At 44.5% G+C, this 16511-nt stretch overlaps 1 protein-coding gene across 1 annotated transcript in view; it reads left to right on the top strand.

Moving 5' to 3' along the window:
* Pi4k2a (phosphatidylinositol 4-kinase type 2 alpha) overlaps positions 1 to 15826 on the top strand; it is a 32407-nt gene extending 16581 nt beyond the window's left edge. The window contains exons 4-9 of the mRNA XM_021151762.3: positions 177 to 330; positions 7203 to 7264; positions 8985 to 9084; positions 9828 to 9961; positions 10450 to 10509; positions 13608 to 15826. Coding sequence (XP_021007421.1) covers positions 177 to 330; positions 7203 to 7264; positions 8985 to 9084; positions 9828 to 9961; positions 10450 to 10509; positions 13608 to 13769 — 672 coding nt within the window. The 3' untranslated portion in view covers positions 13770 to 15826. The remainder of the gene's footprint in view (positions 1 to 176; positions 331 to 7202; positions 7265 to 8984; positions 9085 to 9827; positions 9962 to 10449; positions 10510 to 13607) is intronic.
* The last annotated feature ends 685 nt before the right edge of the window (positions 15827 to 16511 follow it).

The following is a 16511-nucleotide window of genomic DNA, read 5'->3' as shown; positions in this document are numbered from 1 at the left end:
CTAGAGTCTAGACCTTCAGCTTGAACCTACAAGGAGATGAAGGCACAATACTCTGGAAACGGTCCTTTCTCTGTCTGGTGTGAACACCACAGGGCCTTTGTGGGTCTTTGGCTTACTTCTGTGGTCTTTAACTTGGCCTCCACAGAGATGCTTTTGTTCCTTCCTCTTGGTTGTAGGTCGGGTCATTCCAGCTCTTCGTTGAAGGCTACAAAGACGCAGACTATTGGCTGCGGCGTTTTGAAGCAGAACCTCTTCCTGAGAACACGAACCGACAGCTACTATTGCAGTTTGAGCGGTTGGTGGTACTGGACTACATCATCCGCAACACTGGTGAGCAGCCAGGGGTGCTCCCATGCTTTGTACCAAATTTCCGAGGGTTGAGGTGGGCCTGAGGCTCTGTAGGAACTGAAGTCGATACTTTGTGAGGAATGTGTTTCCTGTGTTTGAATGGGTATTTGTATTTGAGGGCCTGGCAGACCAACTTTCCAGGTTACATTTTGTCTAGATATAGCATCTGCAAGTTGTCAGAGGCAGTAAAGCCTGAGTTGGGATTTGCCTGGCTCTTCCAAACTCTGTGAAAAGTACACTCACTCTAGGGTCCTTCATGACTTTTTTGAAGTGGGTTCTTGGATCACCGATTTTCTTTTGTTGTTTTTTGAAACAGGGTTTTGTTATCTCTGGTTGTCTTGGAACCTTGAACTCACCGAGATCTACCTGCCTTTGCCTTTAAGTGCTGAGATTAAGTGGGTTACTATGCCTGACATGATTTTCTTTTCTTTTCTTTTCTTTTCTTTTCTTTTCTTTTCTTTTCTTTTCTTTTCTTTTCTTTTCTTTTCCTTTCCTTTCCTTTCCTTTTCTTTTCTTTTCTTTTCTTTTCTTTTCTTTTCCTTTTCTTTTCTTTTCTTTTCTTTTCTTCTTTTCTTTTCTTCTCTGTATGTTGGTGAACTTGAATTCATCTTACCTGACCAAACCTACTTGTATTGAGGATAAAAGCTTTAGATTCTTGCCTTCTTTTTTTTTTAAAGTGGAATCCCTGGTGCTGAGAACCTAGGCTTTTTTTTTAAAGATTTATTTATTTATTATATGTAAGTACACTGTAGCTGTCTTCAGACACTCCAGAAGAGGGCGCCATATCTCATTACAGATGGTTGTGAGCCACCATGTGGTTGCTGGGATTTGAACTCTGGACCTTCGGAAGAGCAGTCAGGTGCTCTTAACCACTGAGCCATCTCACCAGCCCAGATTCTTGCCTTCTTAACAGGACATTTTGATTACTAAGTCAGTCGTCTTAGGAGATTTCTGATTTTTGTGGTTTAATCACGGCAGGTTTTGTGTGTCTAAGACTTTCTCCATTTCATCTAGGTCATTGAGTTTGTTGACATAGAATTGTTTTTAGTGTTAAGTTCTTTCTTTATTTTTGTTTTTGTTTTTTGTTTTGATTTGCTTCTTTTTTTTTTTTTTTTTTTTTTTTTTTTGGTTTTTCGAGACAGGGTTTCTCTGTAAAGCCCTGGCTGTGTCCTGGAACTCACTCTGTAAACCAGACTGGCCTCGAACTCAGAAATCCGCCTGCCTCTGCCTCCTGAGTGCTGGGATTAAAGGTGTGCGCCACCACCACCCGGCCTTTTTAAAAATTTTTTTTTTTTTTTTTTTTTTTTTTGGTTTTTACGAGACAGGGTTTCTCTGTATAGCCCTGGCTGTCCTGGAGCTCACTTTGTAGACCAGGCTGGCCTCGAACTCAGAAATCCGCCTGCCTCTGCCTCCCGAGTGCTGGGATTAAAGGCGTGCGCCACCACGCCCGGCTTTTTTTTTTTTTTTTTTTTTGTTAAAAATTTTTAAGTTCTTTTTATGTTTATAGAATTATTGGTAATATTTCTGCTCTTGTTTTTTTTTTTTTTTTAATTCATTTTCCCCTTTATTCTGTCTAAAGCTTTGTCCCTTTTGTTGATCTTTGCTTGTTTATATGATTTTGGTTAAGATAGGGTTTCACCATTCTCTCTGGCTGTCCTGGAAGTCTCTATGTGGTTCAGGCCTGGCCTCAAACTCACCAGGGTCCTTTGCATCTGTCTTCCAAGTGCCATAACTAAAGGCATGTGTCATCATGAATTCCTGCTGGTCTTAAAGATCAGCTTTGGTATCCTTGTTTTTCTGCTTTTTTGTTGATTCTTTGTTCAGGGTGCATCTGCCCTGGTGCCACATCCTCTCTTCCATTAGCTTTGTTTGTTCTTCTTTCTATTTCTATAAGCTATAAGGTGAGGCTGTTGACTAGTGAGCTTTCTCATTTTACAATATAAGTATTTATAGCTGTAAATCTATCTGTAAACGCTGTGCTGTAATATCCTGTACATTTTAGTAAGGTGTCTATTTGCTTCCATTGTCTCATAAGCTTTTCCTAGTTGCCATTATGATTTCTTTTTCATCTATTGGTTAAAGAATTTGTTGTTTAATTATGGAATTTTGTGAGTTTTCTTCTTCTGCCTCCTCCTCCTCTTGCTCCTCCTGTTCCCCCTCCTTCAGGACAAGGTTACACCCCGTAGCCCAGGCTGTTCTGGAACTCGGTGTGTAGCTCAGGTTAGTCTAGAACTCAGTGCACTATTTCTGCTTCTCGGAAAGCAGGGGTGAGCTCCTGTGTTCAGCCTTCCTGTTTTCTGTCTGCTGTTGCTTGGTGACTGACTTTATTCCATAGTGCTCCTTTATTTGTAGTTTTGCTTCCTGTTGTTTGTTACCTATGGCTAACTCTGGGCTGAAAATATTAAATGGGAAGGTTCAGAAATAAATTATTCATAAGTTTTATATAACTTTTTAAAAAAGATTCCATTCTGAGCAGCTTCAAGTTTCTTGCTGTCTTACCAGCACGTGAATCATCCCTTTGACCAGCAGATCTGCGCTGCAGAATTACCCATCTGTCCTGATGATCTTAGCTAGTCCCTCAGCTGGTGCTGTAAGAGTTCCTTATTTTGCTGAATAGTGGGTCCGAAATACAAGATTTTTTTTTTTTTTTTTTTTTTTTTTTTTTGGTTTTTCGAGACAGGGTTTCTCTGTGTAGCCCTGGCTGTCCTGGCACTCACTTTGTAGACCAGGCTGGCCTCGAACTCAGAAATCCGCCTGCCTCTGCCTCCCGAGTGCTGGGATTAAAGGCGTGCGCCACCACGCCCGGCTTGAAATACAAGATTATTAACAGTAGCAATTGGGACAGGTCAAAGATGAGCATAGAGTATTTCCTTCTGGAAAGGTAACCTTACCAGAGCATATACGTGAGGGGAGAGAGCACAGTTTATATGCAACTTAGTTTTAGGATCATTGGGAGTCTGGGAACACACCCTTGGATAAGGAGGAGCCGCACTTTGACTGTTACCTACTTTTCTTCAGTCCATTAACAGTCTGTGACTTCATACCTGATCATCCTGGAAAGTATCTCATGTATAGTGAGGAGAAGAGAAGAGTTCTGTGTGTGTCTGTATGTCTGTGTGTCTGTTAGACTTGCCCAGAGTTCTGTGTGCATATGTGTCTGTTAGACCGAGATCTGTCTGCCTCTTCCTCCTGAGTCCTGGGACTAAAGGTGTTCCATATCTGTTTTGTTTAATGGTCATGAACACATTTTTTATTACATTGATTTATTTATGGAGGTGGAGGGAGTCATGTCTGCCATGGCCCCACATATAAGGTAAGAGGGCAGTTCAGGAGTCAGTTCTCATATTCTACTTTGTGGGTCCTGGGGATTGAATTTAGGTGATAAGGTGTTCTTACCTGCTGAACCATCTCAGTTAAAGATGTATTGCCTCTTTATCCCTAAGTATTTCCTAAATACAAGGAGATTCTCTTATGTAACAGTAGTACAACTATAAAACATTTAAATGTGCTATTATCTAATCTGTGCACTGAATTCATTTGGTCTTCACCAGCTTGCTTTATGATGTTTTCATTGTGAAATAAAGTTCTGGGTCTTAGATGGCTGCGTAGCACAGGGCTGGAGTCCAGGGGAGGTAGAGGCATGGCGTTGGAGGACAATGGTAGACTATACATAAGACATCTGGACCACTAGTTTTGTCTGGTTGTTATCTCTTGTTTCTCCTTTAGTCTGGAACAGTTCTCAGTCTAGCATGACGTCAGCATTTTGGAAGACTGTCATTTGGAAGGCCAGTGATTATTTTGCTTGTCTTCTCTTCAGCTTGGTGTATCTGCTTCCTCCCACCTAGTGGACAGAAGTTTAGGTCACGGGGGTTGTGCCATTGTTGAAGTAAGGGGGCTTGGGGCCCTGGTTCCTTCTCATTTCTGTGTGCCTCCTAACCATCTTTAGGTGAGCATCCTCCTCCCCCATATCCTCCTTACTGTGTTCTGCTTCCTTCCCACAAACCCAGGGTAACAGGGCCAGGTGACCTCAGGCTGAAACTGAACCAGACTAAATGTTACCTCCTTATAAGCTGATTTCTTTCGCAGGTACTTTGCCATAGCAATGGGACACAAACACATTGACTTGTTTATTGAGACAGGGTCTCTTTATGTAGCCCTAGCTGCCCTAAAACTCTGTATACCAGGCTGGCCTTGAACTCATAGAGGTCCACCTCTCTTGGCTGGCTGAGTAGTGGAACTAAAGGTGTGCATCACCCAGCCACATAATTTTTATTTAATGTATTTACTCACTTTCTGTCCTTATTTATTTTGATGCTCAAATTGTCCCTAAGTTGGACAGTGTTCCCTGTGCTCTTTTGATATGTATGTGCTATAAGCACTTCCTTAATTTCTGGCACGAGATGTTCTGGGTTCATCTTCTGGTTCCAAGCTGGAATTGCCATTTCTCTGAGGTTCCTCTTTTCAAAAAGGATGTATTTACAGCTACGGGAATTTATGAGTTCATATGAGTACCTCCATTTTCATTCATTTTAGCCTTCTTTGATTTATAATTCCTTTCTGGATACAGACTGACCTAGCTCCCATTACAACTATTTACAATACAAGAAATAATATGTTTACTTATTTGTTTAATCCTTACAGCACAGAAAGTAGTTTCAGAATTGCTAGAGGGAGGAAAAAGTACTAGGTAGATTTGAGACTTTGTAAAAGCATTAGCCTTTTTCCAAATAGCAGAATTATCTACTATTGTTGTTTCTTTTCCCACCTTTTCTACTTCCTCCCCCAGCCCTTCTTCCCATTCTTTTCACTACTTCTTCTACTACTCTACTACTACTACTACTTCTTCTTCTTCTTCTTCTTCTTCTTCTTCTTCTTCTTCTTCTTCTTCTTCTTCTTCTTCTTCTTCTTCTTCTCCTTCTCCCTCTCCCTCTCCCTCTCCCTCTCCCTCTCCCTCTCCCTCTCCCTCCTCTTCTTTTTTTTTTTTTTTTTTTTTTTTGAGACCGCCTGTAGCCTGTATGGCCATGAATGTTTGATCTTCCTGCCTCAAGCCTCATTAATGTTGGAATTATAGGCATGTGGCACTGTACCCAACTACCAGAATACTTTGCCCACCTGAATATTTTATTTGTAATGTGCATTCATCTTTTAAAGGACTCAGTTATTCTCATTTTGACAAATCTTTCTGTTGTTTGTTTTGGGGATGGGGTGTGGGGTGGCCTGTCCATAGCACATAGTCCAGACTGGCTTGGTGTAAACCCATAATCTTTCTGCCTCAGCCTCCTGAGTGGCCCTTCTCCATCCTTCTCCTTTTTGTTGTTGTTATTGTTTTGTATACCTTGTAGCCCTGACTGTCCTGGAACTTGTAGTGTAGCCTACATTGACCTTGAACTCACAGCAATCCACCTCTGTCTGGGTCCCAAGTGATGGGACTAAAGGTGTGCTCCATCAGCCTGTATGGCTTGAGTTCCAGTTGCCTTTAATTTTATTTTTTTCCCAATGATTTAAAACCGTCTTACTTAACCCAGGGTGACCTTGAAGTCTCAATCTTCCTGTCTTCACCTCCTGAGTGCTGGTATTAAAGGCCTGTATCTCCACTCCTGGCTATACCTTTTATCTTCTTGAAGATACTAAATATTTTACTTGGCCATTTAAAAGTCTGTAGAAAATAAGTCCCTTGTTTGGAGGTGTTACAGGTGTTTTTGTGGTCTCACTTCTGTTCTTTCTGTGTTTGTTTTTGTGCTTGGTTGGCTGTCAGATACTTTATCAGAGCTGTAGAGAGTTTCAGGTGATATGTGTATATATATATAGTTTGTTTGTTTGTTTGTTTTGTTTCAATGGTGATATGTATGTGTGTGTATATGTGTATATATATATGGTTTTTTGTGTGTATATATATATATATAAAACATATATATATATAAAAAACATATATATATATGTTTTGTTTTGTTTTGTTTTGTTTTGTTTCGAGATAGGGTTTCTCTGTGTAGCCCTGGCTGTCCTGGAACTCACTTTGTAGACCAGGCTGGCCTCGAACTCAGAAATCCACCTGCCTCTGCCTCCCAAGTCTTGGGATTAAAGGCAGGCGCCACCACTCCTGGCTTGATATGTATATCTTATCGGGAGTATAAAGTTTATGAAGGGCCAGCACCTAAGTCACTGGTTGCCCAGGGTCACATTGGTCTCAGATACTGAGAAGGAGCTTTGGTTGTTTCCAGGTGTTTTCTCTCAAGAGCCACTGTCCCATTTCCCAGCCTTCCAACCACCTCTTGCCAAATCAGTGGGTGCTGCCTGCAGTAGGGAATGAAAGCCATAGGTATGGAATCCTTTCTGTGTGTGCTTTCTTTCCTGGACCCAGCTCTTAGATTCTTTTCTTCCTTCCCTCCTTCCTTCCTTCCCTCTCTTCCAGACAGTTTTGTGGGAAGAATTAGGTTGGCCTTGAATTTAGGATCTTCCTACCTCAGCTTCTTGAATGCTGGGATTTTGACTCATATTTTTATGATCGTGTTAAAATCACCAGTGCCTTCCAGAGATTTTAAAATATTTTATCCTGCAGCTGGGCGTGGTGGCGCACGCCTTTAATACCAGCACTCAGGAGGCAGAGGCAGGCGGATTTCTGAGTTCGAGGCCAGCCTGGTCTACAAAGTGAGTTCCAGGACAGCCAGGGCTATACAGAGAAATCCTGTCTTGAAAAAAACAAAAACAAAAACAAAACAAATATATATATATACATATATTTTATCCTGCCTTAAAGTTGATCTCAGTTGAAGGGGTGGTCCATGTATCCCAAATGTTTAATCCATCACTTCTAAAGTCAGACAAGTTATTTCTGCTAACTCTGTTTCTGTTTGCAGACCGAGGCAATGACAACTGGTTGATCAAATATGACTGTCCGATGGATAATTCTAGCTGTCGGGTAAGAGTGCACCCCATCAAAGAGGAGGATGGGGAGAGTGGCCCTTAAACTGTGGACACACAGAAGAGAGATTTAGGTCACAGACGTTCAGAAGAGTGAGAGAAACACAAGGATTTAAAGTTCATAGTTGGTATAGTTTTATTGCAATGTGTGTTTTCAGGAGCATCTTGCTGAGTGGTGTTAACTGGGATAGCATCAAGAAAAGGAGCAAGTTTGGAGCACATTACAGACCCTTTCCCTTCTTTCCTTTGAGCTTCATGCCCACCGTAGCATAGTGAAGGTCTGAGAAGTACTACATAGAATGAATCTGCCCAATGTGTTTATCCTAGTGGTTCCCACCCTTTGAGGCCATGGGGCATTTTTTTAAAAAACAGACAAATCAGACCCTACAAGTTTATAAAAAGTTTCAGTGCCTTTTTTTTTTTTACTTTGAAGATGGAATTCATGTGTACGAGTTTTTGCCTGAGTAGATGTCTGTGCACCACATGTGTACCCGGTGTCTGCAGAGGCCAGAAGAGTGTCTGATCTGTGGCTCTGAGCCACTGTGTGGGTGTTGGGAATCAATCCTGTGTGCTCTGCAAGAGCAGCCAGTGCTCTTAACCTCAAGCCGTTTTGCTTCAATTCCTGTTCCTGGGATGGCCCCACTGAGCCTGTGGAAATCATGGAACCACATAGTGTTCCAGGTGTCGCCTCCAAGGCTGCTGACTCTACCCTGGTCCTGTCCTGTCCTGTCCTGTCCTGCCCTACTCTGTTCTGCTCTTTATTTTCTTTTGTTTGTTTGTTTGTTTGTTTTATTTTTATTATTTTTTTCCAGACAGGGTTTTTCTTTATAGCCCTAGCTGTCCTGGAACTAGCTCTGTAGACCAGGCTGGTTTAGAACTCAGAGATCTGCCTCTACCTCCCAAGTGCTGGGATTAAAGGTGTGTGCCACCACTGCCAGGCTTGCCCTTTTCATTTTTGTATATCACTGACAGATGATGGTTACCTTATATAGAAATCAGCCACCTGTCATCTTGATTCTGTTTTCTCAATGGAAAATGGGGACATTGTTACTATTACCAGTAAAGTCATGTCTGAGAGAGGTTCCACACTAAAAGACCTTGGCTGACTGACACAAAATTTTCTTTCCTTCTATTCTCAAATTTTACCTTAGGATAATTTCCAACAATTTTTGATTTTGTCGTTATCCTAGTAAGGACTCAGGCAAATTCTAGGTAAATAAATATACATGTTCCAGAGCAAGCAAGGACCTCTACCAGTGTATATGGTACATACTCGTAACACTAGCATCTAGGAGGTAGAGACCAGCCTGAGCAACACAGTAAGACTCTGGGAGTAAGGGGTGGGGAAAGATGGAGAAATTCCAGAGGACCTTGAACAGACTCAGGTGCCACTAATAAACCAGATCCAGAAAACAGTATGAAAACTGGTAGAGGTTAGAACTAGGTAAGCTAAAGGAGGGGCGGAGATGAGCTGTCTTGCTGCTATTTATTTATTTATTTGCTTGTTTACTTGTTTGTTTGTTTTGTTTGAGGCAGGGTCCCTCTTATCTAGCCATGGCTGGTCTGGAACTTGTTATGTAGACCAGGCTAGCCTTGAACTCAGAGATCCTCCTGCCTTTGCCTCCTGAATGCTAGAATTAAAGTTATGTATCAGCCCCATCCTCCCTTCTTGCTGCTATTTTAAAGGGCCTGCCTGAGCAAGTCTCTTTATTCTGCAGGACACAGATTGGGTGATGGTGAGGGAGCCTGTTATCAAGGTGGCTGCCATAGACAATGGGCTAGCTTTCCCACTGAAGCATCCTGACTCCTGGAGGGCATGTAAGTTTAAAAGCACTGGACTTTGCTCTGTTCGTTGCTGTAGTAGGGTCGGCCTAAGAATTAATGAAATACTGTAGCTTCAGGCATTTTACACGGTAGCCAGCAGCATATGGTAACCGTTCCATAGTATAAGCTGTTTTAATTTTTACCATTTATTCCCACTAGAGGTATATGGGTAAAGAGAGAGTAGACACACCTGGGCTGGGTGTGGAGCATGTGCAGAGCCCTTGGGTCCATTTCTAATTCTTGCAAAGTAAATGAATCAGTATAAAGATGCTTTTTCTCATTTCACTTTGCCTTCAAACTCCTCATATTTTATTTCATTTGGGTTTCTGCAGATAAATTACTGTCGGTGCCCTGTCTTCCTTGTTGTACTCCGTACCACATTGTAACTGAGAATCTTTAAGGACAGGAGTAGAGTCATTAGCCCCCTTTGTAGTGCTGGGCTTCATCTTCAGGACCATCTAAAAGTCTAGCAAGAAGTTGCATCTGGATAGGCCTGTTTGTAGAAGGTCACATGTCACCTGGGAAAGAACTCTGAGATCAGGCAGCTCTGGTGTGACGCCTGAGTCCTGTGTATACTAGTCCTGTAGTCTTAGGACCAGCAGCTCTCGAATGTGGAGTTTATTGGCCATGTATGTCAGGGAAGAGTTGTTTTGTTTTCGGAGCACCCTGACAGAAGGCAGGCCCAGGATAGGGGACTTTCCCAGCAGCAGCTTTGCTGTGGCCTTTTCTCTTTTCAGATCCTTTTTACTGGGCCTGGCTGCCTCAGGCGAAAGTCCCGTTCTCTCAGGAGATCAAAGATTTGATTCTTCCAAAGATTTCAGACCCTAACTTCATCAAGGACTTGGAGGAGGACCTATATGAACTCTTCAAGGTCAGCCTTTCTGGTTTTTCTTCTTTGTCCTGGCACAAGTCAAGAAGACTTAGACCATTCTCACTTGAGTTAGCCAGAAGAGCAAGGTTACTACATACCAGCTGGAGCTGGTTTGGAGGGATTGAAAGAAGTGGCAGCCCTGGTGTATCTCAGTTTGCAGAGCGTTTACTTAGCAAACAGAGAGCCCTGGTTCCATCTCTAGCACCACATGAAGCCTGTGTGCTGTGTACTCAACCGGGGGAGGCAGGAGGATCACACAAACATTCAGCCTTCTCAGTGGGACAGGAAATAGTGCGTTGCTTCCCAGCCCACGGCTTCCTTTCTCTGCACTGAGGAGGCTACTCTGAGAAACTTAACTGGGTCTCAAAAACCAAATAAATAAAATAAAATAAAAAATAACAAAAAAAGAAACTTAACTGGGGAGAAAAAATGGGTTCCTGGGAGGCATTCACGTGGGTCCATCATTTCCCTTCTCCCTTCTCTTGTAGAGAGATCCTGGCTTCGACAGGGGCCAGTTCCATAAGCAGATTGCTGTCATGAGAGGCCAGGTAAGCCTGGGACATCCTCCATTGCCTTTTTCTCTCTGGAAGGGTTATATGCTCATGTTGAGCAGATGGAGCAGGATTGGTGACGCCCTTTTAACTGTGTGCCATATATAATTATGACTCTGCCCTAAAATATGGGACAGGAGAGGTAGCCTTCTGCAGTCTCCTTCGCTCTCATCCACAGCGTTGATACCAGGGTTGGCTGAAGTACTCATTGAGTGTTTGGCCCTGTACTAGCTTCTATGTGCGTTATTGGTAAATAAACCAGCACACTGGCCTTGAATCACTCAAGGCTACATGTCTTACTCAGGGCCTGATAATTGGGCAGATCACACCAGTTACAGGTTCTGTGATGCTTGGGCAAGAGTCTGCATTTTCTTGCTTATAAAATAGGGTAGTAACTCTGCCTTGCTCTGTTGTGGACAAGTGCATAAGAGAATTCATGGTAAGCAGTAAGTAAAAATATTGCGGGGCAGGCACATGGTAAGCATGCATATACTCATCACAGTCACAGTGTTGTTGTTTGAGGTATAAGTTGTTTCTTCTTCCTTTCGATTTCACCTTCAGAGGGAACTACAGAAATGTGGAATTCTCAGAACTGTGCAGACCCAAGCACGGTGGTGCACAGCTATATTTCCAGCACTCAGGAGGCAGAGACAGTTGGATCTCTGTGAATTTGAGGCCAGCCTGGTCTACATAGGGAGCTCAGGGCAGCCAGAGCTATGTAGTTAGATCCTATCTCAGAGACTAAGCAAAATTGTAGGTATTGGTGTCCTGAGTTATCACTTAAGGACAGCTCAGCAGTGAAGGATACAAAGTGATCAGAGTGCCTGGGTCTCGAGCCTGCCTATGAGACCTACTGACTCTCTCTCCTTTCCTTCATTTCCTCTCTGCACTTGCTTCATGCTGTTATGATTAGATATATATTTTTTTAAATAGTTGTAAATAGAAAAGTCAGTTTCTTGAATTTTCTTTCTTTCTTTCTTTTTTACATATGACAAATTTCTCTGTGTGACAGCCCTGGCTATCTTGGAGCTTCATTTGTAGACCAGGCTGGTTTCAAACTCACACAGATCCACCTGCCTCTGCCTCCTGAGGCATGTGCCACCATGCCCAGCTTCTGGAATCTTTTTCCTCTTTGAGATAGGATGTTGTACAGCCCGTGCTGGGCCTAAAGTTATTATGTAGTCCAAAACTCTTGATCACCCTGGCTCCATCTCCCAAGTGCTAAGAGATGACAGGCATGTGGCTAGAATTATCTTACTAACTTGAATCTTCAAAGAATGTATTAATCTTTCCACCACAAGTATATTTCCACTCTTCCTGCCATTTAGCTAAAGGCTCCCAAAGAGTGCCTTTGGGCTTGCTGAGCTCATTTTCCTCGGAAATGGGATAGTCAGGACGTTTTAAGAGCTATTCTCCCCTAGCTTTACCCCTACCTGGATTGGGTACAGTGGGAGAAGGGCAGGTGAAATTTTACCTTTCCTCTACCTTGTGTTCTTAAAGTCTTTAGAATAGCTTTTACAACAGGTTGCTATGTAAGCAACGGAAGCATTGTTTCGCACATAGGAATTGCAATTTGATTGCATACTCAGGACAGATCAAGGACAGGGGAAGCCAGGCAGTGGTGGTGCATGCCTTTAATCCCAGCACTTGGGAGGCAGAGGCAGGTGGATTTCTGAGTTCGAGGCCAGCCTGGTCTGCAGAATGAGTTCCAAGACAGCCAAGGCTACACAGAGAAACCCTGTCTCACAAAAATAACCCCCCCCCCAAAAAAAAAAAGAAAAGGAAAAGAAAGAAAGAAAGAAAGAAGAAAAGAAAAGAAAGAGTGGAAGAGAAACTTACAAGGAACCCAGCAAATTAGTCTATGTCACTTGTTTTGAAACTTTTGGGGTAAGTTGATGGACTGTGGGTAAATAATCATAGGGTAGGACTGTGTTGTCGCCTTCTGACTCAGATAATCATAGTTTGCTTAGTCACATACACTCAGCCAGTTCACCTACCCTTCACAATGACAGGGCCAATACTCTGAACCTGAGGGAGGCTGGGGGAGGAAGGGCTTAGCTGATGGGCACTGCCTGGTCAGAGGAAGCTTTGGGTCTGGACCCCAGCACCACAGGTTTTGAGAGAGGATTGCAAGGTCAGATTCTTTTCAGCTTTCCCTGTGATAATTCCACATTCCAGCCCCGCAGCCATGTGGTCTGTGTCTTGGAGCACTCTCCACCTCTCAGGCCATATTTTCTATCTCTGTCATCTTAAAGGGCAAAGAAGTATTTGTTTCTACTTGGGATTATAATTTCTTCTTTGTTTACTTGTTTGTTTTAAGGCAGGGATATACCATATTGTCCAGGTTGGTCTCAGATTCCTGACCCCTGCCTTACACAGGCAAACACAGTTTTTAAAAATTGTCAGTGAGGTGATGCCCACTTCCATGGGATGCCTATTCAGATTCCTACTTTCTTAAAAAGAAATTTAGGATCATTTTATTTTATTGTATGGGTGTTTTGCTTGTATGTTTATCTGTACCCCACTTGTATGAATGGTGGCCATAAAGGCCAGGAACAAAGGTCAGATCCCCTGAACTGGAATAACAGGTGGTTGTGAGCTACCATGTGGGTGCTGGGAATTGAACTCAGATGCTATGGAAGAGCAATCAGTGCCTTTTAAGTATGAGCCATCTCTTTAGCCCCCACATTTTCAAATTTCATTTAAAATTATGTGTCTATATCTGCATTTGTGCATGTAAGTGTGGTGACCTAGTATTACAAAAGAGGGCATCAGACGCCTTGGAACTGGAGTTAGAGGTGGTTGTGAGCCACCCTACAGGGATGCTAGGAGCTGAACTCAGATCCGCAAGAGCAGTACGTGCCCTAAGTCACTGAGCTGCCTCTCCAGCCTCACATGCCTACTGTTGTAAGTAGCCTGCTTCCATGGTATTTCCGCTGGCATGTTTTTGACATGAAGGATGGTACTGCAGAGGCAGGCTTAGAATACTAGGCCTTTCAGCCGGGCGTGGTGGCGCACGCCTTTAATCCCAGCACTCGGGAGGCAGAGGCAGGCTTAGAATACTAGGTCTTTCACCTTTTTTCTTTTCAATGCAGATCCTAAATTTGACCCAGGCCCTAAAAGACAATAAGAGCCCCCTGCATCTCGTCCAGATGCCTCCTGTGATTGTCGAGACAGCCCGTTCTCATCAGCGGTCTGCAAGCGAATCCTACACACAGAGCTTTCAGAGTCGGAAGCCCTTCTTTTCATGGTGGTAGCCCCAGAGGCAGGCAGAAGAAATCCTGCAGGTGACAGGCTGGGAGGAAGCCTGGAATCCCAGGTTCGCAGAAGCCCGAGAAGCTGGCGCACAGCAGAGCCTTTCAGAGCCCTTCCTCTTTGCTTGCCACCTCCCTCAGGGCTTTCCTACCCACAGGGAGAAGCACAATGGGGGGACAAGAGTGTTCCTGGACCTTCAGAGTGTTGGGGAGGCTCCTGGCCAGGCAAGGAGCGCAGGCGGCTGAGGAGGAGCCACTCCCTCCTAGCATTTGGTGGCTGGTTGGGAAAGTCCCATCTCTCCCTGACAACCCTCTCCATCCAGGTTACCTAATATATTCTGCATCAGAAACCAACAAAACAAAAACAACAGAAACAAATTTAAATGCTTATAGGAAAACCTACATTAGATCCTCTGACATCAGAAGCCCTTAATCTAGAAACTAAATTTGCTCAGACACAGGCACTCTGATACCTAGCAGTTGTTTACTCCATGAACTGAGCGGTCAGAGGCCCATCGCTGGTCCACAGACAGAAGCCATTCCTTTCTGGTTTTGCCAAATTGAGCCTCCTCTTGCCACACTGGTACTGACTTCTTGTGGCAATGAGGAGCAGGTTCATGTTCTGCACACAACACAGGCTTCTCTGCCCTGCTGTAACTTGCCCGGCACTCATCTGAGGTGGGAGGGGCTAGCCTTGGCAGTGTGCTCTGCCAGGAGTGGTTGTGTGCCTGCTTGCATGCTGGGTGCTAGGAGGGTTCTATGGGAGCCTGGCACAGCCTCACTCTTGGTCCTTAGTTACGGCCTTCCCTACTTTTCTGTTTGGTATTCTAGTTTCCCCCATTTTAAAATGAGTTCAGTTTGGGTTCTGGAGTGGCTCTCAGCAGGGGTTGTGGGTCAGTAGGTTCATGGGCAGCCAGGACAGCGTCTCTGTTCATGTGTTAACCGCTGCTGCCTGGAGAGAACAGGACTGTGTTCTGCCCCCTAACCAGCGTGCCCCTTGGCTCCTGCCTTCCTGTCCTGGGATGGTTTCTGCTCAGCTTCTTGAAGAGAGGCCTTCAAACAGTTCCCCAGTGCCTGCCCAGCTCAACGTGCATCTTCCTGCTTCCATGTCTTCTCCCTTGCCAGGTGTTTGAACCCTTTCTACACCAAAGCAAAGAATTGACTTCAGGAGGGAGTGAAAAGGGGGCCGAGAGGCTGTAGGCAGCGGCAGTGGTCACACCCTGTGCTGTGGACCCTTGAGTGTTCTCACACTCTACAGTTGGTCAGTCAGCCTTGGAAAGAAATGTCCTGAAGGCTTGATACAACCAAAGACCTGGAGTGAGGAGCACAACTGTGCCTCAGCTGCTTGCCGGGCTCCCACCGCCTGGAGGCAGGGCCGAAGACAGCCTTCCGTCAGGTGGGGCAGGCTGCTCCCTGTCCATTCCAACCCAGGAGCCAGCTTGCTATGGGCTTCCACTCAGCAACATGAATCTCCGAGCACTGGATATGCATGCCCTATGGACAGTCGCTGTTGTTTGCCCCATCTTGACAATCCCATCCAGCTCACGTGGACTCTGGCCTCAGAACCTTCTTTGAGAGAATCTCTCTCTCTCATCGACACAGGAGCCAGCAGGGGTCCAGGTGTGTGCGGGTCTTCACAGATGTTTCCACACCAGCCGGGTGGTGAGACTCCCTCTAGAGTGCTGGAGAGAACTCAGTGTTGCCCCAGACTTGTGTGCACTGTCCTGCCCCAGACCAGGTTTGCCATCAGGAGGAAATTGGGTCCAATGGAAGAGGGGGCCGGTGCCAGGCCCAGTGGGCAAGAGTGCAGGCAGCCTTCCCTGCCTCCCTCCCTCGAAGCTTGTACTCAAGTTGCCTTGAATGTGGACTTGGGAGTGCCAGGAGCCCAGAGTGTCAGGTACTTCAGAACAGCCGCCCCTCTGCCAGCTTAGGTCTGTCCCGTGTCTAGGAGCTGAAGCTGGCTGGTGAGCGCTGCTGCCCTGTTCTTCTAATGCACTGTAGAAATTGTATGTATTGTATTTAAATCAATGCAGATGTATGAATAACAAATCCAGTTCTGACCTCTTTGTCCAATTTTCTTTGGGGGAAGACAGACAAGGTAAATGCAGTTTTAAGGACAAAGACACATTTCCATGAAGTTATGGGGACTTGGCTCTTGAAAACCAAGTGTTTTCTTAAGACATTTCAAAAACTGACAGGAGTCTGCATTGATAGAACACATGCTTGCTTTTGGTATGAATACTTGCTATAGTGCTTGCCCTGGCTACTTGCTTACAGTCAGAATTCTGGGGTTAGGTATAGAGCAGGGGCTGCGACCCTTTGGGGGGTGTTGAATAACCATTTCACAGGCGTCTCCTAAGACCATCGGGAAACAGATTTACATTATGATTTATAACAGTAGCAAAATTAGTTTTGAAATACGAACAAAGTAATTTGTTGGGGTTCCCACAACATGAGTAGAACTGTGTTAAAGGTCGCAGCGTTAGGAAGGTTGAGAGCCACTGGTTTAGATGCAAATTTAGGAGAGGTTGGCTTTTATCCTTGGCCATCAGAGGGCAGTCCTGCCTATAGGATGGATCATCACTGTTCCTGGGGGTGGGGGGTGGCAAGGAGAGGGTCGTGCTAATGAGCACATAGTCTGGAATAATGGGAAGAGCTCTTACTCCTGTGTCATCAGATCCTCTGACATCAGAAGCCCTTAATCTAGGACCTAAATTTGCTCAGACACAGGCGCTCTGATACCTC

The sequence above is a fragment of the Mus caroli genome, unplaced genomic scaffold, assembly GCF_978045245.1.
Source record: "Mus caroli unplaced genomic scaffold, Mus_caroli_1 scaffold_20, whole genome shotgun sequence".
Taxonomy (NCBI): Eukaryota; Metazoa; Chordata; class Mammalia; order Rodentia; family Muridae; genus Mus; species Mus caroli.
Note: the sequence above shows the minus strand (reverse complement) of the source record. Positions and strands in the feature narration are given on the sequence as shown.